Source organism: Taudactylus pleione, unplaced genomic scaffold (genome assembly GCF_031769625.1).
Source record: "Taudactylus pleione unplaced genomic scaffold, aTauple2 ptg001531l, whole genome shotgun sequence".
In the NCBI taxonomy this organism is placed as follows: domain Eukaryota; kingdom Metazoa; phylum Chordata; class Amphibia; order Anura; family Myobatrachidae; genus Taudactylus; species Taudactylus pleione.
Window position 1 is genome coordinate 684248 of NW_028285928.1, and position 27641 is coordinate 711888.

Genomic DNA, 27641 nt, shown 5'->3' on the forward strand with positions numbered 1-27641 from the left:
ATGAATCCGCGGGCCTTATACCGCCCCTAGGCCTGAAGCTCCCCATCCCTGTCCCAACGGAATGGGATAGAAATACCAGCGGCCAAATCCCGACAGCGGATGCCCGACAGGATAAAGATCCCGACTGGGGCAGGTAAGTGCCCTAAACCTCCCCTCCTCCCGCCCTATCCCTAACTCTCCCTCCATTCTACTGCTCCCTACACCTAAGCCTCCCGGAGGGTGCCCAAGCCTAATCTCTCCGTGGGGGTGCCTAACCCCAATCCCCCCCCCCAACCTATCCCCTTTAAACAATGCTGAACACTTCCCTTTTTAATAAAAGGCAGTCTTTTAGTATCGGTTGTAACACAAGATCCGCTCAAAGTTTTTTTTAAAAGTTCATGAATAAAAAAGGGATCACCAGCACCAAGCAGTATTCTTGACAATGTGTCGGAGTACACAAAAAGTGTTGGATACTGAGTCTCAGTGAGATACCCGGCAGTCGCCAAACCAGGAAGTGACGTGGCAGCCTGCTCCGACACTTCCAGCCACACGAACAGCATCGGCGGCGAAGGACCGGACCCCTCCAGGAGAAAGGAAGAGGTGACCACTGCCAGAATACTTAAGGGACAGTTTAGTCAGCCGCCACCAGTGTCTCTTCAACATCGTGCACACGGCATCGCTCTCCAGCTCTTATCCGGAACCCCGCTCCCTCACTTACTCTCAAAAGAGCTTTTAAACATTATATGTGCAATACATTTATTATGTTTATTTGCACATACTGTGATATTTATTTTTAAGTATCAACATTGGTTTTAATTAACTTTTTTTTGCTTTTATGGTATTATTTATAGTTTTATACACTACACAAGTTACAAGCGCTCCTATTAGTCCACAAGGGTTTACATCCCATTTTGGGAATCAAATAATTGAAATACATTTAAAAAGTAGGAAGTTTATTCAGGTAATGCTGCAATGATTTTATAGACCTTACATGCAACAGGTCTATGCGTTTAGATTAAGTGGATATGATGTCACTTCTGTGGTGTCTCAAATGCAGTAATTGCTGCTGAGTGAGACAAATATTTAAGGAGGAGGTAGTACATGCTGGGAGAATGCAACAGTTTCCTTCAGGTGGAGGAGAGTCATGACTAAGGTCTGGGACCAGACCAAAATGTCGACTAACATATTGCCATGGTTTATACGTGAGCAATAAATTCTATACTACTTTGATAACAAAAAGCCCTGGTGAGTGCTGTATTTTTCTGTCACACAGGGATTCCGGCGGTCACAATGCCGATGCTGGAATCCCGACACTTATCGGAATACAAGCGCCAGGATCCCCGAAGGTAAGTAACAGGGTGGGTTAGGCACTAAGGGGGGAGAGTTAGGTTTAGGCACCGGAGAGGGGGAAGGTTAGATATACTTACCTTCAGCCATCAGGATGCTAACCTAGTCGGGATGCCGGCGTGGGGTTTCTGATCGCCGGCATCCCGTACGCAACCAGTCACACACTTTGGAAAGTCCCTCCGCAGTGACTGTGCTAACTATCTACATTATAAAAAGATAATACTGTACTCACAGCTTCCACACCGATACTTGAACTGATGCCCTCACAGTCGACAAATATCCAATTACAAAAGGTGCGGCACTTGGATTCTTGTAACAACCATACAGCAGAATGTATAATCCAATTTGATTAAACAGCATGCTGTCTGATTGTTACAAGAATCCAAGTCGGCACCTCCGGTAATATATACATATCCAAACACACACACACACCATAACATTAATAGTGTTCACTCCAGGACCTAGAAAGGGCATCCGAAAAGGGGGGCATGGTCACTAGAAAAGGGAGCGTGTTTTTAAGACATTCCCGCTTTTCATCACTCTTGGTGGCTGCTCCCAAACTATCCTCTCTCTGTGAATAGATGCCATGCGCACTGCATCTATTCTTTTCCCACCCGTGGAACACTGTGCTCACCCGGAAGGTTATTTTAACGCGGCAGGGCATATTCTGCCCTTTTGAAATAGGGTAAGGCTCCACTAAAATAGCCTAGTGGGAATGCTAATTAAAACCACTGACAGATGAAGTACATGGATTATCTTTCTACAATGGCACCTGTCAAGGGGTGGGATATATTAGATGGCAAGTGAACGCTCAGTTCTTGAAGTTGATGTGTTTGAAGCAGGAAAAATTAGCAAGCATAACGGTCTGAGCGGCTTTGACAAGGACCATACTGTGAAAGCTAGATGACTGGGTCAGAGCATCTACAAAACAGGTGTTCCTGGCATGCAGTTGTTAGTAACTACCAAAACTGCTCCAAGGAAGCACCACTTGTGAACAGGGTCATGAGCACCAAAGGCTCAATGGTGGGCGACGGGAGCGAAGGCTAGCTCATCTGGTTCTATTCCACAAACAAGCTACTGTAGTACAAATTGCTGAAAAGTTAATACTGTACTTCAGTGTTCTCCCCAGAAATTTTTTACAGCCGGGTGGCATCAAAAAGTAGCCTGGTGGGGGCCTTCACAATTATGTGCGCGGCGGGAAAAGGGGCATCTCCCTTACCAATCCAGCCCGACAGGTCTCAGGCTGCTCCCCTACTGGCTCTCAGTCAAAAGTACCAATTATGCAGTGCCCACTGTAGTTTTCCCCTTTATGCATTGCCCCTTGTAGTTTAGCTTTGCACTTATGCAGTGACCCCAGACTGGCCCCTTAAGCAGTGCCCCCAGGTTTAAATAGGGTCCCTTAGGCAGTGCCCCCAGGTTTAAATAGGGTCCCTTAGGCAGTGCCCCCAGGTTTAAATAGGGTCCCTTAGGCAGTGCCCCCAGGTTTAAATAGGGTCCCTTAGGCAGTGCCCCCAGGTTTAAATAGGGTCCCTTAGGCAGTGCCCCCAGGTTTAAATAGGGTCCCTTAGGCAGTGCCCCCAGGTTTAAATAGGGTCCCTTAGGCAGTGCCCCCAGGTTTAAATAGGGTCCCTTAGGCAGTGCCCCCAGGTTTAAATAGGGTCCCTTAGGCAGTGCCCCCAGGTTTAAATAGGGTCCCTTAGGCAGTGCCCCCAGGTTTAAATAGGGTCCCTTAGGCAGTGCCCCCAGACTGGTCCTGGTCTCGTCCCAGCCCAGAACTTCCCTTTACTTGCTCGCCGCTCGCGCTCCCACTCTCGTTGCCTCGCTCTGACTGGATCTAACTATATCCAGCAGGCACGCGGGGCATGCTCCTCACGTCGCAGGTGACGTCATGACGTCACCTGTGCAGTGCATCACTGGGAACGCTTGCCTCTGAAGTGATCGGAGGCTTCCTTAGCCTCCGGTCACTTCAGAGGCCAGTGTTCCACAGCAGGGGTCGGCGGGGGAAAGTGCCGGGCGGTAGGCTCTTTCTGCCGGGTGATGCGCCTGCAGAAAACAGCCTAGGGAGAATACTGTACTTGATATGATTAAAAGGTGTCAGAACACACAGGGCACGCTTGTTAGCAGAAAGGAGAACTCGTCGCCCAAGGGAAGCATCCTGAAAGGCAAAAGTATCACAGGCATAAAACTTAAGAAAAATGTGGATAGAAGACCATGTGACTGCCTTACACAACTGTTCAGCAGAGGCACCACGACTTAATGCCCACGATGGCTCTACAGATAGAGCAGACTGTGCTGTCACCATGCTTGGGACAGGGTGTACACCTGAGAGACTGTCATGTGTAGCCATCTCGCCAGAGTCTGCTTATTAGCTGGCCATCCTCGTTTGTGAAAACCATATAATATAAAAAGGAGCATCTAATTTTCTAACAGAGTTTGTACGCTCCACATTGATACGGAGAGCGCAAACTACATCCAGGGAGGCTTCACCTACAGAAGAGGTCTGGAGCCTGAAAAGCTGGAACGATAGTGTCTTCATTCACATGAAAACGAGACACTACCTTAGGAAGGTAACCCTCCCTTGTACGAAGAACAGCTTTATTCTTGTGAAAAATCAAAAATGCGGAGCGACAAGAGAGCACTGCCAAATCATAGACACTGCGAGCAGAAGAAATAGCAAGAAGAAAGTGCATTTTCTGTTAACCACTTCAAAACCACAGAGTCCAAAAGGTTCAAATGGGTAGCTCCTTAAGAACCAAAGACAAATCCCACGGTGCTACCGGTGGAACAAAAGGAGGCTGAATTTGCAAAACTTCTTGGAAAAACAACTTAGTCTGGTTTCAGAAGAAGATTGCTTCATTACCAGATGTTGACAGTGCAGAATCCTGCACTCTCAAAGTGGCCAGGTGGAGACCTTTGTCTAATCCCGCCTGAAAAAGCCAGTACCCTGAATATTTTAGGATCAAATTTCCTATGGGAACACCATTGACCAAATAAATACTAAACTAATAGATGCGGGCAGAGGCAGGCTTCCGTGCCCTAAGCATCGTTTGAATTACAGACCTGGAAAAACCTTTTGCTCTTAGGATAGAAGATTCAAGAACCATGCCATCAAAGCCAAACGAGGCAAGTCCGGATGTCGGCAAGAACCCTGCGTTAGCAGATACTGCCATAGAGGAAGAGGATAAGGACTGTCTATGGACAGATTCTGTATGTCGGTGAACCAATGACGTCTGGGCCAAGCTGAAGCCACCAGTATTACCGTTCTGCCTTCCTGCTTGAATTTTCTGAGAACTCTTGGGAGTAGAGAAATTGGAGGAAATAGATACGCCAGGTTGAAGTCTCATCTTACTGTCAGTGCATCCAAGAATGCTTGTGGCGTGATACCATGAGATCTATCTCCGGTAGACCCCATTTGTTTATCAGGAGCTGAAACACTTAGCAACTTAGGAAGTCTGCTTCCCAATTTAGCACTCCCTGTATGAATATTGCCGAGATGGCCGGGAGATGATGGTTCTGCCCAAATCAGAACCTTTGTCACTTCTTCCATGTCTGCATAACTTCTTGTGCCTCCCTGACGATTGAGGTAGGCCACTGTGGTCGCATTGTCAGACTGGATCTGGACCGGCCTGCCCGGAACAGGTCTTGTGCCATGATCAGTGCTCTGTATACTTCTTGCAGTTCCTGAATGTTTATTGGCAGATGACTTTCTTGATTTGGCCATCTTCGGAAGGTGTGATGACCTGTCACTGCCCCGCATCCACGAAGGCCTGTTATGGAACTAGGCATATTCCACCAAGTTGAGGTGGATACCACGGAATGGATACCCTCTGATTGCGGAGCAATTTGCGCACCCGCAATTGTAGAGCCAAAAACTTGTCCACTGGTAGAAAGATCCTTTGTGCCAGGGAATCCAGTAGCGCCATACACAAAAAACAGTTGCAGATGCACTATGCAATCATTACTGTTCACATTTAAATGTATTAAATATAATTTAAGAGGTAGTTAGCATATTAATGGCCAATTGACGGGGCTGCCCACCAGCGTCAAGGCCACCTCATTGAGCAGGTCCCTAACACTTTTGGGTTCACATCTGGGAAGCAGGGCACCCCAAAAGACAGCTCAGCCAAAGACCTCCCCAGGGCATCACATTAAAAAAAAAAGGGTGACAGTGAAGCGTTAAAGAATCAGGTGTGTAAAAGTAGCTAATAAGTGTTAAAATAATAATAATAATAATAATAATAAAATGTGTGAAAAAATACATGAATAATATACAAACATAAAGGTTATATACAAAGTGTGTGTATTAAATGGTGGTGCCCTGAAGAGGGGGCCCCACGCCCAAAAATCCAGTAGCGCCCCCAGATGTACCATCCGCTATGTTAGACAAAGGGAAGACTTTTTCCAATTGATTATCTAGCCCCCTCCTGTAGACAGGCAGTGGTCAGCTGGAGATATTGGCAGTCTACGGAGGTTTTATAACATCAGGTCGTCGTCCAAGTATGGCAGTATCATGACTGATAAGATGAGCAGTCATGACCGCCATTATCTTGGTAAAACACCCGATGGGCTGTGGACAGACCAAGATGCAATAGTAATGTTACTGACAAACAGCAAAACTCAGAAACCCTTGGTGGAATAGTGCAATAGGCACACGCAGATATGCATCCTGTATGTCCAGGGAACCATGAAATCCCCAGGTTCCAATGCCAGCATAATTGACCGTAGGGTCTCCACATGGAACTTGGGCACATGGATGAACCTGTAGAGATTTCAGAATCAGAATAAAGTGATGAGACCCATTTATCTTCTGAATCAAGAACAAATCTGAGCAATAACTCCTTCCTTGTTATTTGAAGGAAACCGGAATTATCACCCCTGAATTTAGCAGGGCATGAATGGTCTTTATAGGATCAGATGGGGGAGTTGTGCAAACAACCTTCTGGGAAGTAACCCTTTAGAAAAGTATCACGTAAGAATCCCTAGTAGGGGTATTTCCCACCAAAAGCACTCACCCTGTGGGAGAGGGTAAAAAGACACTAGTCTTTTTGGAACCTGGAACACCTGAAGTGTTCAACACCTCCCCAAACTCAGTGCGCTGTTCAGATTGAGGAATCCAGCCTAAAACACCTTCTGGCGTCTGAACACCAGGTTTATTAGGCTTCAGGAGGCGGTACTTCATCTTCTATAATGAGGATTGCATTAACCGCCCATGCTAGAGAAGAACTGATGAATGACGCTCCTCCTCCGATATAGGCCCAGAGGGAGAAACCTGCGTATACTCCTCAGATGATATATCAGAATCGGAAAGCAGGATGGACTGAGAGGATGGTGTAATCCATCTATATGCTTAGGGTCATTCCATGCCAAATCATCACAGTGTCCAACCCGACAGTCTCAGATTTTCATGAAATTTGGTAGGATAATAGACAAAGAAACTTTCATATGTAAAATTTTAGCACTCAGTGATACACTGTGTTCATGCAACAGGGTTGCAAACATGACAAAATATGTAAGATTTTTGCTTGCAAAGTCAACTAAAATGAATCATAACTTTGCGGTAGAACTGTCATGTTGGTATTGTTTTGAAGCTAAGGGGCCATAGTTTTCATAAAAAATAGTTTCATATTTAAATATTGACTTTTAGATATTCAAGGTCAAAGTTCACATGTGACCTTGAAATGTAAAAGTGTATGTTTAATATTTTTGTACATAAAGTATGTTATACCAAAGAGAGATTGTATTTAAGCGTATAAGTTTAATTTTGGGATGCCTTTGGGAACAGGATTAAAAAAAAAATATGAAGTACTGCAGTTGAACCCTTGCACTAACCACGCAAATGGCAAGTTCAAACGTGTCTTGTAGTGTCTCGCTCTGTGTTATAGGGACGGCCATCTATGGCACCATTGGTGATAACCATCGATGGTAAATTATCATTCTATGGCGAACCATCGATGGATTACACCTCTGTCATGCTTGCCTCTGGGAGGGGGCAGCCAGGATGGCAGTTGTGGGGCGTGGCAGCGATTAGAGGGTGTGGCTAGGGATATTACCCAGCATTAGCATCGGAGTGGGGGGCATTACCACACGATCACATCATTTTGGTCCCGCCACAGCTACACAGTATAGAGATTACCAGCATTGTGAAGCAGGGGACTGGGCCGTTATGACATAAGCTTTGTCTGCTTTTCCGGGGGCCGCGAGTGCCACCAGATTTTCGGGAGGCTCCCACCCGTTTGTAGTTTTATCAAGAGCGTGACAAATGGAGAAGTACATTAGGACTCAGTGCTGCAACCCCATTTGATATTAAAGGATATATCAGCAGTAGATAAATAAAGAAGGTGCTACCTGGATGATTAAAATACAGCCAACAGTGATCATATGCTTTGTGAAAATTAAAAGGGATTCTTTAACTGCTGAGGAAGGACCAAGCACATAAATGAGGAAAGTGACACAGAAGGGGCAACAAGCATGACTGAATCGGCTTTGCAGTCATTAAATGAAAGTTTAAGCAGTGTGGGAGCATCAACTATCAAGAGGAAAATAATTAAAAAAGAAACCTATTGCAAAAGGAAAGCTGTAAAAATTCGGCCAGGCTGTGGCTGCTTTATCTTACCGCAACCTGACCGGATCCTGGTAGCTTGCGAGGCCAGGAAATCTGCGCACCAATGCAGACCCTGGCCTCATCACTCCCTGAGACTGAGGGCGCGACAAGCCCCCATTTAAGGGAATGCTGCCCAGGAATGCCCCCGCAATGTTTCAACCTGTCAATCGGGCTGCGGCTGGGTGGCTCTGCAAGGGAACTCGCAGACAGAGGGCTGCAGATGCGCAGAATTCCCACCATCGGAGATGTGCGCTAACCATCGGGTTAGCATACATCTCTGAATCAGGTCCTGTATTAGAAGGGACTAAGGGCCTGATTCAGAGCTGAACGCTCTGACCAGAGCGCTCGCTCTGAATCAGGGCCCTCCTCCATGAAAATGGAGCGGCCTCCTGGACGCTCGTATAGCTGTGGGTGACCACCCCCACAGCTATAGCGAGCGTCCATGATGATGGTCGAGATTGTCTTGACCATCGGGCTTGCGACGGAGACCCTGCGGTAGGGTCTCGCTGCCGCAAGCCCTGGGGTGATTTTGGCGCTATCAGAGCCAAAATCACTCCCACTGACATCACTAGTGATGTCAGTGGGGCCGGCTTGAGACGGTAGGCGTTCCCATGGGGACGCCTCCGTCTGGCAGGCACGCCCCCGGCATGCCCACCAAAGGGGGCGTGCTGTCAATCAACATCGACAGCACGCCCCCTTTGGTGCGAGACCCGGAGCGATGGAAAGCCCTTCGCTCCCCGGGTCTTGCGCATGCGCACGACGGAGCTCCCTCCGTCGTGCGCATGCGCAGTGGGGAACATCGACTCGCTTGCGAGCGGGTCTGAATGACCCCCTAAGACGGTTTACCTATCACTAGATCTCAATGTAGAAGCTGCAGCCAGACTGAGAACACCACAGTAGGGATAGCCATCGACCATCAATAATTTACAAACATCAATTATTTACTACCAATGGCAGATTGTTTTGCCATTGATGGCAGAGAGCCAATTCTTTTCTTCCATTTATGGCGAAATGGAACCTTTTTTTCTGCTCATGACAGAGCATAGCTCCGCCCCCTGGCTGTCCGCTAAGCCGCCACCTAAGCCCCGCCCCTTGTTATTTGATTAGCCGGCGGCTTGCAAAATACCTGACAGTGGTAGCCATCGAGTGGCTCAAACCATCGATTGTTCACCATAGATTATTGTACAATCAATGGTTAATGGAAAACGACCGAGTGCCATCCCTAGAACACAGATGGCCATATTCAATTAGGCTGCGAAAAGCTGTTATCGGCGTAATTTTCACCGTTATATTTCACCAGGTTTTGGGGTGCAGACAAAAAAAAAAAAAAAAAAGTACCCTGCACCCCTTGGAATGTACCCTTAAAGAAATCTGTTTTTTTTTTTTTTTAAATACCATAGGATACCCCAAAAAAAGTTGTTTAATTTTGGGTGTGAAAAAAGAAAAAAAAGTTGGGGGACACACTTATAAAGTAGCAAAAAACTCGGCATATCCCTAAGTATGCGGCAGGTGTTTTTTAGAATGCGGTTGGTTGCGGAAGGTGGATTTTAAAAAAAATCCCTTTAGGGACTTAAAAATATGCTTGCACCCATTTTCACGTACTCCAAATTTGATGGGTCGTTATATTACAGAAAAAATTAAGCTAAATGCTATTCAACAGTTTTTAAAAGGCGCATTAAAGCACCTGTAGGGACCTTTTAAAAACCCTAATTACCTTTAGCAGGGCTTTTCGAGAGTACCCATAGTGATCCCCATGTTAGTGCATCTTTTGGGGGGTGACAGGCTGATTTCCCCAAAACTGACAGGTCTTTTCGCTACTTACCTTTCAGCCAGCTCCCGTTTTTGACGATTCCAAATTGAATACGGGGAAACGCGGGCACGAGCCCGATACTTTATCCCAACAAAACCTCAGATGGTGGCGAAAAGTCCAGCAATGGACTTTTTGCCTCTAATTGAATATGGCCCAGAGAAAGACACAAGACAAGTCTGAACGTGCCAGTTGCATGGTTAGTGCAAGAAGGGTTCAACTGCCATACTTCATATTTTTTTTTACTCCTGGGCATCCCAAAATTAAACTTAAGGTGCGTACACACGGGACATTTTTTTGAACGATTCAGTTTCTGAGGTGTAACTATGAACAAAAACTACAAATGCGCACTCCAGTTTGTAGTTTTCGTTCATCGCCTGAACTTCCTGTCCAACCTGATGATAATGTCACGTTGAACATGTTCGGAGATGAGTGAGGGAGCCCGGCACTGAACAAAATAGTTATTGATTTCGTTCAGTGTTGTTAACATCACTGAGCACACCCCTGCCGGGGACACACAGGACAAGTTTCGTTCGGGGAGAAAATCGTCCCGTGTGTACGCACCTTTATACCAGGAGATTGTATTTAAGTGTATAACATACTTTATGTACAAAAATATTAAACATACACTTAAGATATTCAAGGTTAAACTTCACATCATGTGACCTTGAAATGTAAAAGTCAATATTTAAAAAACTATAACGTTATGAAAACTATGGAATCTTAGCTTCAAAACAAAACCAACATGAAAGTTCTACCACAATTAGAAGCAAAGTTATGATTGGTTTTAGTTGACCTTGCAAGCAAAATTTTTTATTTTTTTTGTCATGTTTGCAACCCTGTTGCATGAGCACTGTGTATCATTGAGGGCTAAAAGTTGTTTTATGTCACCTATCAAATTTCATGAAAATCTGAGACGGCCGGGTTGAAAAATTACTTATTTTGTGATCATTTGGCAAGGAAAACCCTTATTCTCCTGTAACATCTGCAGATAGGTAGACGCTAAAAGCCAGATTCTGGACTGAGTGGACATAACCCTCATCCAGGAAGGATGTATGGGAAGAGGAAACATAGCAGGCTGTAATCATTGTGGGTAATCCAAAGCGGGAGGCAGTGTGGGGGCTGATAAGCGGTCCACTAACTGCGTCATAACCTGAGACCAGGAGGACATTCAGGTGCTGGCAAGGTGAACTGTTGTGGTGTATAACAATAAACACACAGTCCATCCTGTATGAAATCCTGAGAGGCCAACTACACAGGATTCACATGAAACAGTCTCCTGTTTACCCTTGTCCTGAGACATGGGAAATACTTGCAAGTAACCTACAGCCAGTGTACGGTTAACAATGCAATGTGACCCTTTTCAAAGATAAAAATAAACGTGAAGTACTCTATAACCCCTATACAACAGGTAGTTGGGGGTTAGGAGAAAAAACAAAAGAAAATCAACTTTTTTTTTTTCCAGCAGAGTTAGCATAAGCCACATAAAATGAATATAATAAATTTGCAAAAGGGTATTAAAATCAACTACCTAAACAAGTTCGGTAGGATCTACATTCACATAAATCTATTTGCAAATAGGCACTAAATCACAATCACATTGGTAGGATATAAGTGCAATGCATACAAATATACTTACAAATCGGCACTGAATCAACTAATACAAACAAAAAAGTTGGTCCTAGGAGAAAGGTATACTCATAGAGCGAGACCAAATCCCCCCCTCATCAAACATTTCCATGATCAATTGCAGCTGAGCGTCTCCAATTAATTAGGAGAGAGGGGGATGGGCAGCTCAGTCTTTACAAGTAAATATGAAGTACAATTTAACCCCTACACATCTTGGTAATTGACGGTAAAATGGAGCAATAGCAGTGAGTTATAACTGACAGTCATAAATAAAACCTGCCTGAACTCCCGTTTCCCTTTACGCTTAGCAAATATACGTATAAAAAGGTAACAATGCAATGTGACCACCTTCACAAATATCTTAATGAATGTGAAGTACTCAGAAAGAAAGCCCCACCCCAAGAGGATGGAGAGAAATTGACAGACAGAAATTAAAGACAGTGTCAATACTACAATCGGCTCTAAATCAACTACAGCAACGCAAAGGAATAGTAGGACAAAGAGCACTGTATACCTTAACCAAGGGAGAGGTATACAGGGAGATTGACCCAGACCCTCTCGAGACCAACAGCTACAGGGAGTACTGAGCGTGGACCGTGATCATCTCATATGTGGAGGGTAGGTGGAGCAACCCAGATGCACAAAACCCTTCGTAGGGACTGCAACTGAGTCAGGGGAGCATCTACCTCCCCTAAGCTGCACTAACCAGTTGGGCAGACTGGCCTCGTGGTAGCAGATAGCGTCTGCTGCCGATCCCTGGCGTCAGACAATAAGGCCCCGGCCGGTGTCGTGAGGACGCGGACAATCCCAGGCCCTGACAGCAGCGGCTTCTGGTGCGTCTCTGATACCAGAAGAAAGTACTGCCGCGCGTGATTCCTCGTAAGTGAGGAACCGCCTTACCAGACATCTCCAAGGAACCACTGCAGTCCAGGTCGCAGCATTGCTGCTAGCTAAGCTCAGCCACGACCCGCCAAAATCACCAGCACAATTACTGATGTTGTGGCCCGGTGGATGGGAGTCGCAGTACGTGCGTCTTAATTCAGACGCTTGGTACTACCAACTCAGAAAACAAAATAAAACAAACTAAAAGCTTAGGACTAAAAGCTTAGCACTGAGCTGTCCCCATTACAAAAGGTGCATCTTGGATCCTGCCGCACCAAACGAACAACTGAAGTCCTATGGCTAGGGGCAGGGTATATATGGGGAAGGGCCCAGGGCATTCTGGGAGCAGCAGCTTTAACTGTTTGGTGCCTGGTCTTCCAACTATAATATCCCCATGATATCCCTGTGGATTTCTATGGACCCTGAAGAAGATGCCGCGCGGATGGCATCTAATCACCTGATGGTGACTTTCACCGTAACTTTTCCCACCCACGGGACACTCCGGCCCATGGCAGGCTCTTTCAGCATGGCACCGCCAAAAGGGCAAAGCACACATTTTATTATAATATGTATCTCTAGGTCCGGCACCAGACCTAGAGAAAGGGCACTCTGGAGCGCTCCGAAGGAGGCGCAGCCACGGTGAAAAAGGGACATGCCTTTAAGATGCGTCCCCTTGTTACAACTCTTGGGGGAGTGCCCGGCACTTATGAACATTCCAGGCTGCCCCCAAGCGCTAATGTCATGCGCCCAACATCCATTCACTAGGCAGTTTCTGTGGGGCAATCGACCCAGCCTGATTTTAAAATGGGAAAATGTGTCCTGTCCTTACGGAGGTGCCCCACTGATCACAGCCAGACGTTGGCAGGTCCGAAGCACCTGCCTCCCGCTGTGCCTCTGTTCTCAGTGTCCCTTGGAGGGGTGGGGGGTTAGTACTGGGCAGAGGGTGAGAGTGCTGAGCAAGCCCCATAGAGTGATGAAAGCAGGGGCGTGATGCAAGGCCGTGCCCCCTTTTCAAACACGTGCATACATGTGCCCTCTCTCTTGATCAGCACCCTGCCCAATCAAGAGCCTGGAGTGAACCGCCAGGTCCCGTGCGACTTGGCTTGCGACGCTCTTTTTAGCCTGATGTGTCTTATTTGCAATTGGAAGCAACAAAACACTTCACAAGACTGCACAAATTAATTTGATGTGAGACACTTGTATATCTGTGTGTGTCTGACAAACAGTCAAATCATTTAATGGTGGTTTTCTTATGTATGGGGATCTTTAGTCGCACACAGATACATTATAGAAGTGCTGCATATTAATCAGTGCAGTTTCGGAAAGCGGTTTGGTGCATGCAATTGTGACCAAGATGCTTTGTCGTGTGAGAAAGAAGCAAAAAGAGATGCAAGCAGAGTCTTTTGGGACCTGGCACACCGAAAAGGGCTGTTTGGTGCGACTGTAGCAACTGTCACCATAGCAACTACTTAATGTACCTCTTCGCACACTGGTTAATGCCCCCTCTCTTCTTTTATAAAAGTTTGGGGTCCTAGATGAAAGCCGAACTTTCAGTGCACCCATTGCGAACCATTAAATTTGGTCTCAATTCCTACAGAGAATTCAGTATTGCAATAACAAATATATATCTCAAACTGCTAATACTAATAGACCAGCTATTATGAACACTTTTGAGGTTGGCGAAAAGTTTGTAGACTACTGAGCACAAATTATTTATGTATATATTTGCCCCTGCTCTAGAGCAAGTATAAATTAATCACCTCCTAAAACTAATACCAGCTATGTTAGATCACCCTTAAGCTGGGCATCCACTATACCAGTGGTTCCCAAACTTTGTTGAATCACGGCGCCCTAGAGTATCAGAATTGTTTTCACTGCACCCCTAAGCCAAAAGTTTGTGATTGAGAGATTCAGAAAAAAAATTGAGTAAACTAGTAAAGTGAAGTAAATTGTGCTCATCTATCATCCTTAGGTTCAGTTATGTGGTGGTCGACAGGTTTAAGCTTCTGTTTGTCCACATATTTACATTTCATTGAACATAAAGAATATGATTTGGTGCTGGACCACCATCCTGAGGCACCCCTGCAAGTGTCCCGAGGCACCCACAATTTGGGAACTAGTGTTCCTTCTAGCTCCGGCGGGAGGCAGGGCGCCGGAGCTAGAGAGGGCCTACGGCGCGCACGCGTCCCAGAAGGGGGCGTGGTCATCGGAAAAGGGGGCCGGTCAGATATCTGTCCAAACTGGCTGGTTGGAATGAAAACCTGGTAACGTATGGGAGCAAATGACAGTCGAACATATGGTTTTAAAGTTTAAGCACTGAAAAAAAGGACAAAAAATAAATAAAAAATTGTTCAAATAGGTTAAAATGCTGTGATTTAAGTTTAACCAATTTGTCTGAACAACCATTTTTGGCTATTTTCCAGTGTTTGTGAGAAAATGGACGATTGTCATTTGCTCCCATACATTACCAGGTTTTCATTCCAACCAGCCAGATTGGACAGAAAATGTATTTGCCTTTACCCTGAACATTGCATGATTGCCGGTACACACTGCACGATTTAATGAACGATGGAATAATCACATGTTCCGTCCTTCATTAATATGTATGAGGCTGCATGTGATATCATTTGATTAGTCATGCAGCACAGGCTGCACATTGCGTTTGCATGCGTGGCAGGGGAGTGCATAAATTATCCACTGCGCCTGATAGAAATTGCTAACTTACACGCACGCTAAGTGAGGTCAGGGGTTGTGCAGGGCCACAACTAGGGAGGGGGCTGGAGGTGCACATGCACTGGGTGCGCCGGTGCACCCGCCACCAGTGTCCTCCAGCCCTGTCTAAACGGTATGCCCAATTTGGCTAAATCGGGCCGATATCGTGCAGATGTGTACCCAGCCTAAGTGTTCTGCAAAACTAATTTTCGCATTTACACTTACCAATCCACCACCTGACATGCGTGGCCACAGAAGTGATGTCCCATCAGAGGTGGTAGAGGCCAAGACAGTAGAGCAATTTAAAAATGCATGGGATAGACATAAGGATATCCTTCAGAAGAAGTAAGGATCGATAAGGGTTGAGGTAATAATGTTTAAAAATGAGGCAGACTAGATGGGCCAAGTGGTTCTTATCTGCCATCAAATTCTATGTTTCTATGTCATTCCTAGCTTTGGAGGCACTTGAGTTGTCTAGGCCTGATTTACATACTATATACTGTGATCTTGAATTTAAGCATAATAAATTATTGTGGCATCATGGATATTGTTTTCAACAAACACATACTTTAGTCTTGCATGATGTGTAGTAATTTCACTGTAAACAGGAGGATTACCTAAAACATTTAATGAGGGGGAGATTTATCAAGTCTGACCTAGCCTCTCCTGCAAAAAGCAATCATTTTAAAGCCTGCACACACAGGCTTGGCCTGCCAATATAGCCTGCATCTTAAGCATGCCATCTGAAGCATGGAGTTAGAACCGCAGCAGAGATTTAATACCAATCTTTCATCTCTTTCCAGATAAACTAATGCCATCTTCCATATCTGATGCCTTTCACTGAAAGAATAGTCTGTTTTGAAAGTTTGCTTTCCAACTGTGATGCTGCATCTTCCCCCACCATTAATTAGCTTGTTGAACAAACTGCTCAACATTCCCTCCCACTATACCAGCTGACCTAGCCTCTCCTGCAAAAGGGACTCATTTTAAAGCCTGCACACACAGGCTTGCCTGCCACTGTAGCCTACATATTAAGCATGTCATCTGAAGCATGGAGTTAGAACCGGAGCTCGAACTGGATTTGGACTATTGACTACTTTCTAACCAAAATTTAAACAAATTTCACGAACACACAGGAATGCTGCCACTCCACCTTCATTTACACTCCCCTGAGACTGCGTTCGGCTGCTGTCTCATGCTGCAGCCAAATCGAACTCCACAAACTGCTGGATGCGACAACCCAAGTGAAGGAGACGCTGTGGCTTTTTGCAGATCACTATCATTTTTTAATTTCTGATTAAGTTTAACATGTTTTTAACTTAAAATGCGGTCACCATTTACTCTTTTTAATTTTTTTTCACCACCTGGACGTTATACTTCCGCTACTTGCACACCCTGCCAGATGTAACCTACGCAGTGTGCCCCAGATGGCTGCCTCGGATGGTACATTCTTGGGCAGGATGAACAAACACGTGAATCTATTAATTCAGTGCACTTCATTTTTCAAATGTTTCAGTCACCCGCAAATCTCATCTTTTTTTTCTGTCGTTTATCTCCCACAGTGCAACCTTCGTAGTGCGCCCACCATGGCTGCCTCACCTGGTACACTCGTGGATGGGATGAAAAATACATGGACCCATTATGTTGGGACCCTACTCCTAGCATCAGGATTTTGCAACCACCCAGTTTGTGTCATCTCTTCTAGGCATAACCTATTCCACCCAGGGTGATCCTATGTAGTGCGCCCAAGACGGCTGCCTCATTTGGTACCTTTGTGGGTGGAAAATATAACCCATGGAAGTTATTTCCCAAAATGTCTGCACCAACCCTGCAATATGCTTATTGTGCTCTCTAGGTTTCGGTTGATTTTAATTATCTCTGTGTGGTTTTCTATTTTTTTTGCAACACCAAATCCTTGTACAATGTACCATGTTTTCTGATGTCTGTAAAGCAACTTTGAGTCCTATGGGAGAAAAGTGCTATATAAATAATAATAATAATTTTATTATTATTATGAGCACAATTAGAGAAGTTGCCCATTCAGATCTAGCTATTTTATAGAAAATGATTGCTACGGACAACTTCTGAGTCATTCCATGGTAACTTACGTTACAAAGTGACATAGCAAACAATTAGCAATTCCTGTATACAGTTTTTAAAGCATAAACCATCTTATTTTCTCAGTAAATTAAATTAATTTCAAACTCCTTTTGCGGTTGATAGTCATGCAAATAATTTGCTATGTCACTTTGTAAGGAGAGTTTCAATGGAATGAACCATCTCTACTTGTGTTCTTTAACCACTTGCAGCAGTGAGTTACCTGACATGGTTGCAAACAATAGGGAAAATTTAATTGAATGCAATATTGAAAAGCACCGGGAATGAGTGCCCAGAGCTATTCAACTGGCCATGTTGTAAACCCACGACTAGAGGATTTTTGAAAGCACCCTCCTGAGGTGCGAGCAGAAATCAGACTTAAGACCTCATTCAGAGGCAGTTGCAAGAAGCGATCGCTCTCTGAATGAGGGCGGGCGCTTCTTTTTTTTTTTGGTGTGGCCTCCTGGTCGCAAGCTAAGCTGTAGGTTACCACCCACAGCTTAGCTAGCGACCAGGGTGATTTAAGAGGTGGCGAGTGCCAAATGTGCTATAACCAGCAGTATTTGACACTTACGCTGAATCTCGGTATGTATGTAGATAACGTACAGAAAAAGAAAACTTTTCTCTAAATTATATAAAAACCTAACAATTTTGACATCGCAATACTTTTGTATGGCAACGACAAATCATTCAGATGTTATTGAAAGACAGTAAGAGCACTTTTGTGGTTTATAGTTTTTTCACATATTGACAGGATTATCTGTCGGTATGTGTACAAACCTGAGGTGGCTTACCCAGGGTTCCGGTTGTGTGCGAGATCTCACACAAGCGCAGTGGAGCTGGCCAGTAGGCAAGGCACACTGCATCATAACTTGGCTGTTACATGGATCGCTGGAGGAAAGAGTTTTAATTCATCTCAGCATTACCGCTTCCTATCGTGCAGCAAAAGCTATTGCAGCACGATAAGTACCACTATATGACATCTGCCTGCATGTTACACAGATGGGAATCACATGCAGCTAATTCCCCAAAAGTAGTAAGTGGGGATTTCAATTGTTTCATCACAGTCCCCATCTAAAATGACAGGAGCAATTAAATTGTTTTTACTCTTCACAGATTTCTGCTCACATTCTCCTAAATTGGTTTATTCGTGATAATAATTAATATTCTAACTCGCTGCAGATGCCGCAGCAACTCATCATTGCTCCGGCACGGAGACAGCTGATCCGAAAACCAGCTGTCCCCGCGAGCGGCTTCACTGTTCCTTTCAGAGCAGTGACACTAGTGCGCAAGCGTGACCTACAGGCCATGCATGTGCACAAGAGCCCCGACATCTGGCGGAAGGAGCAGAGGGATCAGAAAGTATTCCTCTTCACAACAAGGGACTCTCTCTCATAGGGATGGAGTGGGTTGCGAGCCCGGAGCAGGAGCACTTGCCATCTAAAGATGGCGAATGCTCCTGCACTCAAGCTCAGGAAATATTATATTTTCAGAGCATGATGAATTCTGTCCCCATACTAGTGTATGGGAACAGCGGTCCAATCCGCAAGAGGAAGGTAAGCAGGAGATATCTTTAACTTCTTGATGAATGGCCCTGACACTTCATTTCTACAATTGCATTTCACCTGCTTTTACAGAAATTAAGTGATGATGAATAGACCCCAAAGTGCAAGCAGAAATCCATGATAAGTTTGGCTTTTGGTTGCCTTAACCATCATTTAGACAGAAGCCGCTTTACATGGCTAAAAACACAGAGGATTAGCCAGGCAAAGCAGCGTCTCGCGTCTAACGTGACACTTGTCTTAAGGCGCCCAAAAACCAAACTTATCGTGGATTTCTGCTGAAACCTCAAGCAGAAATGCGCGATAGGTAAATACAAGTGAATTGCTCCTGTCACTTTAGTCTGAAAATGCAGCAGCGATATAACAATTGGATTCCCCCCAAAGAGTGTAAAATAAAACTGCTTCTCAGGAACAGGACAATATGTAGGGATGTGCTGCTCCCAGTGTCTTTCAGCATAAAACAATTACATACAGCCCAATTACACCACACCGCAGTTATTATAGACACACGTTGTATCAGATTAGAATATGAAAGAAAACAAGCTTCCCACAAACAGAAATAAGAGTATAGCCCTTAGGCCGCCATCGCACACAGGCGCCGGCCTATTTTCCGCCGCCGCCACCTCCTCCTCACTGAACTTACCATTCTCCTCACTCACAGCGCTTGTCCCTGAGTGTTCCGTGCGGCCGCCGCGGCTTCCGTTCCCAGCTCTCACTTAGCGCATCGCATATACATATCCCGCCACAGCTCATCCAGCTCTTGACAGACAGCTGCCTGCACCTATAGGGAACACGCCTTGCGGTAACATGACCAGAAGCTCTGCATTAATCCTGGAAATAAAACGCTAGAGTAAAATCAAAGTATTTTACACGAACGTGGCCGCCATTTTTCTGGAGACAAGTCTATTTGATGAGCAGAAGATCTCACCACAATGGTTTCCATCATTACCGAGGACAGGGGAGACAATACAGGGGTCACGAATCACGATGCTACTGTAGTAGTAAAGCAAAGACGTACGGATAATGGAGGACATGTAGTAACTATGGCAAAGCTAGGTTACTGCTATTTCCTAGTTGGAGAAAGGACCTCTGTGACGTATCCAGCACGTGACCGCTGCAGGAGGCTGGACCGCTCCTGCGTTATCATCCACTAGGGCATAGAGGGGGAATAAATATTTGTGTCCCCGTTAGCATCCCTGCCCCTCCCCCTTTCAGACCGGGTCACGTGGGTGTGACGTCACAGGTCCATCTGCGCTGTATTGGCTAGTCCTAACCATGGCAGCTACACTTGTGTATCTAATCGACAGCAGCTGTGTCTAAGATTCGGTTTAAAATATTTCTTCAAAACATGAAGAGTCTCGTGGGTGTGACGTCACAGGTCCATCTGCGCTGTATTGGCTAGTCCTAACCATGGCAGCTACACTTGTGTATCTAATCGACAGCAGCTGTGTCTAAAATTCGGTTTAAAATATTTCTTCAAAACATGAAGAGTCTCAATAGATAAACTGCGTGTAATTTCAGCAATGTGCCTTTAGGAAGGGTAACGCTGTCTTTGCCAGGGGATTGCACTAACTGTGTAAAACTCAGGAGGTAGCATGTCACATCGTACACAACAGTTCATAATCTTACAGTTTTCCCATAAGATACACGATGCAGATCTACGACGGGGACGCACATCATAATCATAAAGGGGAAAAAACGACACACGATGTGCACGATAGATCGTTACCATTGATCTAAATCATCCACATAGTGTAAAAATCACACCGTGTATGGGCCGCTTAAGGGCAGCTTGATGTGGTTATGCAAGAAGTGTGGATAAAGTAAGGCCCTCATTCAGAGGCGCTCGCAAGAAGCGAGCACTCGTTCTGAATGAGGGCAGCCGCTTCATTTTTGAAGTGCGGCCTCCTGGTCGTTAGGTAAGCTGTGTGTTACCACCCACAGCTTAATGACCGACCAGGTTGATGGTCGTGATGGTGACCACCATTGGGGCTTGTGACGAGACCCTAAGGTTGGGTCTTTGCAGCCGCAAGCCCTAGGGAGCTTCCTGCTCTGAAAGAGCGTCCGGCTCTGAATCAGGCCCACTGTCTCCTCTGCTGCACTTTCACATGGTGACCTGCACTTCACACACACCTCCAGGCCTGGCAATAGTAAAGGAGGTGGGTTAGGAATATTACTGTCCCAATCTTTCACATACACAGTTCTCCCACAGGTACCTTCACTCACATTTACATCATTCGAAGTACATTCTATCAGGACTTTCACCCCTTTTTCTCTACGAGTTGCTTCTATCTATCGCCCACGAGGGCCACCCCAACAATTTCCCGAAAATTTTTCAGCCTGGCTCCCTCACTTCCTATCCTCAGACATCTCCATCATCATTATGGGTGATTTTAATATCCCCATTGACAGTCCACAATCTCTTCATGCATCTAAATTACGCGCTTTAACCTCCTATCTTGGCCTCTCCCAATGGACTGACTCTACTCATCAGGATGGCCACTGCCTTGATCTTGTATTCACCAGACTACAGATGGGGCCAGCTAGTTTGCTGCTTATACCGCACCAAACAGGCCTCTGTGTTTGCACCATGGATCGTTACGTGATGGCTGTACTTTGGCGTAGTGGTATTCTACAACGAAAGATAAGCCACTGCATGTAATACACTGCTTAACCACTGGGAGGGGCGAGTGCTCCACTGATGAAATTTGTACTACTGAATACCATACTGTTTGTATGGATATCACATTCACGCAGTGTATTTGCATATTGCATGTTCGCACAACCAATCTTTTTAATATCACATGAGCTCTTAGAACGGGACGCAAATCAGTACACATACATAACTATACAGTAGTGTAATTGCCGTGTTCTTATGACGGTATAATCGATACTGTAGATTAATGAGTCACACACACAGCTTTCAATGAGATGGGATGAATTCTCTAATGGTGGGGTACTGTGTATATATGTACTAGTATAATATTTTGAAAGGAAGACACATTTTTTATTATTAAAAACAGCAGCTGGTGGGTGGAGTGCACACGGATGAGCCCACTATTGACACATTGCCTGCTGTAATTTGGAGACGTCACATCACATACATGACAGGTGCGGTTCTTGATACGGCTGGCGTGTGTGGGCTAGAAGATTGGATGAGCACCTTGCACAGTGCTTGTCCCGGGTTCGAGACCTGGAAAAGAAAATTTTTTTTTTTTTAAATCTTCACTACAGGATTAAAAAGAAATCTCTTAGTGTTGTGAGTTCTGTCATTTATACAGGTATCTGTGTTGACCAAAAAGACGAACTCCCAGCATTGCATAAAGACCAAGCAATTGAAGTTCAGTATTGTTATCCAACCCTTCTGAACTCAATACATTATCCACAACTTCCCACCACCTGGCATTTCTATGCTACTTTATGCCACTGTACTGCTGATGCACTGTGTGCTCAAGAAAGTGGTGAGCAGCACTGCATACGCCATGTAGCGCCCTAATAGTCGCGCTATGCTGTGGCATATGGAGTCTCATAGTACTGCGCATGCCCAGTGGAGCCGCTCTGGAGTCACACACAGTGCATCTGGTCCCTTCCCCCAAAGCAAGCAAGCAAGAGCCTTTCATTACAATAATAAAGGACACTTTTTAGCCATTTAAGCAGTCAGCTCAAGGTCTGCCCTTGTGTCCTGAAAAGGTGAATGGTGACCATTGCCTAGGACACCATCCCCCATCTGCTAGGACAACTAATGTGCTGCTATGAATGTGTCGGTTGCTGCTGCACTGCAGAATACGTGATGGCATGTTTTAGCAATTTGTAGTGTCTTAACAGTGGTGCATAAAGCCATCACTGAACTAGAAGTCAACCCTGAAAGACGTGTCTCTATATTACGAACTGACTGTGCGTTTTAAGGTGCACACTTGCGGCACTGTCCCAGACTTACTGTAGTGAATGCATGTTTTAGAAACTAGTAGTGTGATGTTCTGGGTTGTTTGTGGACCCGGGGTGGTAGCAGGAGCGATCACAGAGGCAGATTTGAAAATAAAACTAGGATTTTTAATAAGTGCTTGAGTAGACATATAGGGCCTGATTCAGACCCACTCGCGAGCGGCTGTCCGCTCGCAAGTGGGTCGATGTTATGGACTGAGCATGCGCACGACGGAGGGAGCTCCGTCGTGCGCATGCGCCAGACGCGACGAGCGAAGGAAAGTCCTTCGCTCGTTGTGTCCGATCAAAGGGGGCGTGCTGTCAATGTTGATTGACAGCACGCCCCCTTTGGTGGGCGTGCCGGGGGCGTGCCTCCCTGACGGGGGCGTTCCCACGGGAACGCCTCCCGTCAGAAGCCGGCCCACTGACATCACTAGTGATGTCAGTGGGAGTGATTTTGGCTCTGATAGAGCCAAAATCACTCCGGAGCTTGCGGTTGAAAACCTCAACCGCAGGCTCCGGCTCGCAAATTCGATGGTCGCGATGGTCTCGACCATCGCGACCATCACAATGCACGCTCGTATAGCCTGTGGGTGGTGACCCACAGCTATACGAGCGTCCAGGAGGACGCTCCATGAAAATGGAGCCCGGCCCTCATTCAGAGCGTGTGTAGAGTTCCACCGTTATTTTGGAACCAGCACCTGGCTGCAGGACGAGTCCTGGTTTTAAATATAGGGGGGAAAAATGCGTAGGGGTCCCCTTACCAACACCAGACCAAAACCGACCGGGGTGTAATGCCACAGCCAGGGGACCCTATAACCAGGCCTCCATGGCCAAAGCATTTGCACCCCAAGATGGGGATCTCAGGGGAGGTGGGGACACCCCAAGAAGGGGTCCCCCCTCCTAAAACCTCAGGCTTAGGCCGAAGCCTGGGGCTCTTCCCCGCACACCCTGGAGCAGTTGATATACTAATTTACAATGAAACAACAGGTGCCAGCTTGCCTGCCCTTTGGCACTTGTAGAACTACAAGTACCAGCAGGCGGCCTCCACCTGTGCCTCCACTATAAATTAAATAGTTAAAAAAAACAGTACACACACCTTCTAAAGTAAAATACCTACCTTCCTCACATATACCTGCTGCCAGCTGGTCGGTCACCTCTAGTAGAATCCATTTGGAGTACCTGGAATAAAGATCTTATACTCACCTCGATCATCGCGCTGATTTCTGTAGCATCCAGTGGTCTTGGCAAAAAAAAAAACAGGAACCCGATACATATACTTACATTAGTGGTGTATGTGTGTGACCACATACAAATCCATATACTTACATTAGCGGTGTATGTTTCTGACCACATACACTGCTATCCGGCTCCTAACTGATCAGTGTGAACTATCAAGAGCCGCTAACTGTAGAGCGGCCACTGATTGGCTTCGGCTCCTGACAGATCTCACGTGGACTGGTCAGTGAGTAACTCTAAGAATTAGCTCTGTGAGAAGTGAGACACAGTGCATCAGGTTCCTTCCCCCAAAGCAAGCAAGAGCCTTTCATTACCATAATAAAGGAAGCTTTGTTAACCATTTAAGCAGTCAGCTCAAGGTCTGCCCTTGCAATTATACAGTACAGTACTTGTGTCCTGAAAAGTTGAGGAATGGGTGTCAGCCGCCTGCTGGCACATGTAGCCTCTCAGAAGAAGCAGTACATGCCCACTTTACTGCCACACTTATACTGTAGATGCTGCTTTCATAAACTCCCTGAAATGCTTTTTCAAAAGTAGGCAAGTATGGTTCATGGGGTGGGGGGTGGAATCTTCTTTAGACAATGTAGGCAGAAGCTTTTGATGATGTACTGCAGACAGCTCAAGTGTACTTGCTTAAATCCTGTTGATGTCTTTACGATAAAGGCAAATTGAACTTTCTCTTCTGTAAATAGTGAAATTAAAAAATACAAAACATGGTGTATAACAAAAAGGTTTATTACAAAAAAATACAATATATAAGAAATTTAAACCAAACGTATGAGAAAATAAAATAAAAAAAATCAACTAAAACGTAGGCAATCACCCGAAAAAGGGCCAACATGTGCAGAACTTTTGCGCTGTTGGAAAAAAGAAAATGGCATAGTAGTACAACACTAATATAAAGTACTATACTATAGTAGTAAGCATTGAAATACTTTACCTCATGTGTACCCCCGTTGGAAGTTGGCCTGTGGGCCTCGTGACCTTCGTGGGCCCCTTTGGTCCTAGCTCCTGTGTGGTCGTAGAGGAATTAGCTCTGTTTTAAAAAAAATATATGATAATTGAGTATACCCTTTACATTATGCAACATTGTAGAGCTCCACGTAACATTATGTACTGTAGAATTGTAGTGCCACCACTTCACATTAACTCATTGTAGTGCCCACAAATCACACTATGCCACATTGCAGTGCAACCACTTCACATTATGCCACATTATGGCGGATGAGAGGAAGATCACATGTACAGTAATTTCAGAGCTTGCTATACTGTAAATCATATACAGTATTGGGGCTGATAGTGTAGGGAGTGTATATAATAGCACATAATAAGATATACAGTAATCTGCCTCATGTACGTTGCATGTTTCAGCTAAATATTTTAATTTAGATTTTTAGGTCACCATATTTTAGAATGCACTGTGGAGCATTGGACCAAATCTGGGAGTCTGGAGCAGCAGCAGAAGAACCTTCAGTACATTACCTAAATGTGACCGATCCATCTCATCGACTGTGGAACTTACCAATTACATAGCCGACTCGTTAATGATCAGCCGTTCTATGTGTAAAACAAAATGCTTTAATGTTACAGTAACTCAAGTACTTTTATTGTCTCCACATTACAACATGGGGGAGAAATAGTACCATCACAAATGCAGGAATTCTTGAGGGGGTTTCCAAATGCTTGATTTTAGAGAGCCATTAAATGCAACAGTATGTAGTGGTACTAATTTAAATTGTGATACTCAGAAGAACATGCAGCACTAGTAAAATTCTATTCTGTTACTATTTCTATAGTGGTCATAGCGTGGGATGGGGGGAGGGGGTTTTCCAGGCAACCGGAAACCCCCCTGCATTTGCCTTCTGTACCCCATGTATTATTGAAGGGCTGGGCGGTAAATTACAGGGGCACTATGCTCCCCCACTCTGGCAGATGAGATGTTCTGTCATCGTTACTGATGATCTGTAAATGCTGTAATACCTCCCGCTAACGCCGATTCATACATCTCCCCCACTGTACTGTACCAATATTTGGCTGGAGACACTGATACAAAAAAACGCAAGGTTAAAGCTTACCAGAATCGCTGCTCTCCTCACTCTCCAGCTCCACAAGTATGATATGGAGGTGTTCTTTGTAAAGAAAAGAAAAACAGTAATGTACTCAGCGGCAAAGTAGAGGATCAACATAACATTACTGTATACTAAATGAAGGGGCATACTGTCACGACCAGGGTCTCTCGGCATGGTAGTCGACGGGTAATACCTGTGAGGACGCTATGGCGAGGGGCGTCTGGCAGTGGCGGTGGTGCCTGGCGAAGAGCATTGGCTGTGCGTGGTTCTGTGGGGGCATACTGTCACTCTGGTCTGGTTAGGCCTGGTGGTGCTTCTGTTCCGTTCTGGCATGGGCGCCGCCATCTTGCCTCCGGACATGTGACCTAGTTGCCCTATCCTGGTGCGTCACATGCTCCTCTCTGACCAGTCACGGCTGAGCACTGGGGATTTAAGGGAGTTCAGAGCTCCCTTGCATTGCCAGTGCAACGTGTTTCTCTGCGAGAGCTGAGAGAGAGTGTTCCTGTGCTTAAACCTGTCTATTGGATGCATTGCCTAAGCCTGCTTTTCCTAACCTGCTCCAAACCCTGCTGGATTCCCCTACCTCCTCCATATACCTTTCTACCTGCCTGAGTACCTGAACCTGCTGTTTCCCTGCACCTTGTTTCATTTCATTCCCAGCTGGACTTCACTACCTCTGTCTGCATCAGCTACAGCTCACCAAACCTGCATTCACGTACAGCTCATCAAGCCTGCATTCTGTTTTAGCTCACCATACCTATACTGGACTGTTCTGCCTGTCACTACCTTGACATTTGTTCATTAACCCTCACAACAGTTATCAAGTGCACTTTAGTGCTATACCTGGACTTTTGTTTGACCCTCCCATGTCTTCTCAGTCCCTTATTAAAAACCCCACTTTTTCATTTAAGTCTGCTCCTGTGTCTGCTTCTATCACCACCCCGGGTCCACAACAAATTCAGAACCTCGCAGTTTGCACTGGCCCCATGGATCCGGCCACGGAACAGGAGTCTGGAGCAGATTTTTTCCGAAGTATTGCTGGCCATTTGGAAAACCTGGAAGCTATGCAGCACCAAGTGGCTCAGTTCCTGCAAGAAATAACTAAACAACAGGATTTAATTCAGAGCATAGCAACTCGCTTGGAGAATGTGGAGACTATACAGCGACAGATGGCACAGTTTGTGCAAGACATTGCACGCCGTCTGGATACTGTACAAGCTACTTCAACGGCTCCTAGTGTGCTTGCAGCTACTCCTGTCCCCACTCCTGTGATTTCTTCATCTGTATCTACTCCTCGTTTGCATCTTCCCACACCTGATAAGTTTGATGGTACTCCAAAACTGTGTCGTGGATTTCTCAATCAGTGCGATGTGCACTTTACTTTGCAACCCTCTAACTTTCCTGCTCCTAGAACCAAAGTGGCTTACATTGTGTCCTTGTTATCTGGCTCCGCCCTAGAATGGGTTTCTCCGCTCTGGGAGCATTCAGATCCGCTTCTGGACAATTACCCAGAGTTCCTAGCAACATTCAGGAGGATTTTCGACGAGCCTGGAAGAACTTCCTCTGCTTCCTCCAGTATTATGAAGTTAAAACAAGGGACCCGTCCTGTCAGCCAGTACGTTATTCAGTTTCAGACTTTGGCATCTGAACTCAAGTGGAATGAAGAAGCCTTGACATTGGCCTTTTGGCAAGGTCTATCAGATCGTTTATAGGATGATCTAGTGACTCACGAATTACCCTCTAGTCTTAGTGATCTCATTTCCCTTTGTAATAAAGTTGATATACGCTTTAGAGAG

At 45.5% G+C, this 27641-nt stretch overlaps 1 protein-coding gene across 1 annotated transcript in view; it reads right to left on the reverse strand.

Moving 5' to 3' along the window:
* The window catches only part of LSM4 (LSM4 homolog, U6 small nuclear RNA and mRNA degradation associated), a 61434-nt gene extending 42020 nt beyond the window's left edge, over window positions 1-19414 (reverse strand). Inside the window, exon 1 of the mRNA XM_088463965.1 lies at window positions 19260-19414. Coding sequence (XP_088320091.1) covers window positions 19260-19262 — 3 coding nt within the window. The 5' untranslated portion in view covers window positions 19263-19414. The remainder of the gene's footprint in view (window positions 1-19259) is intronic.
* Window positions 19415-27641: the final 8227 nt, after the last annotated feature.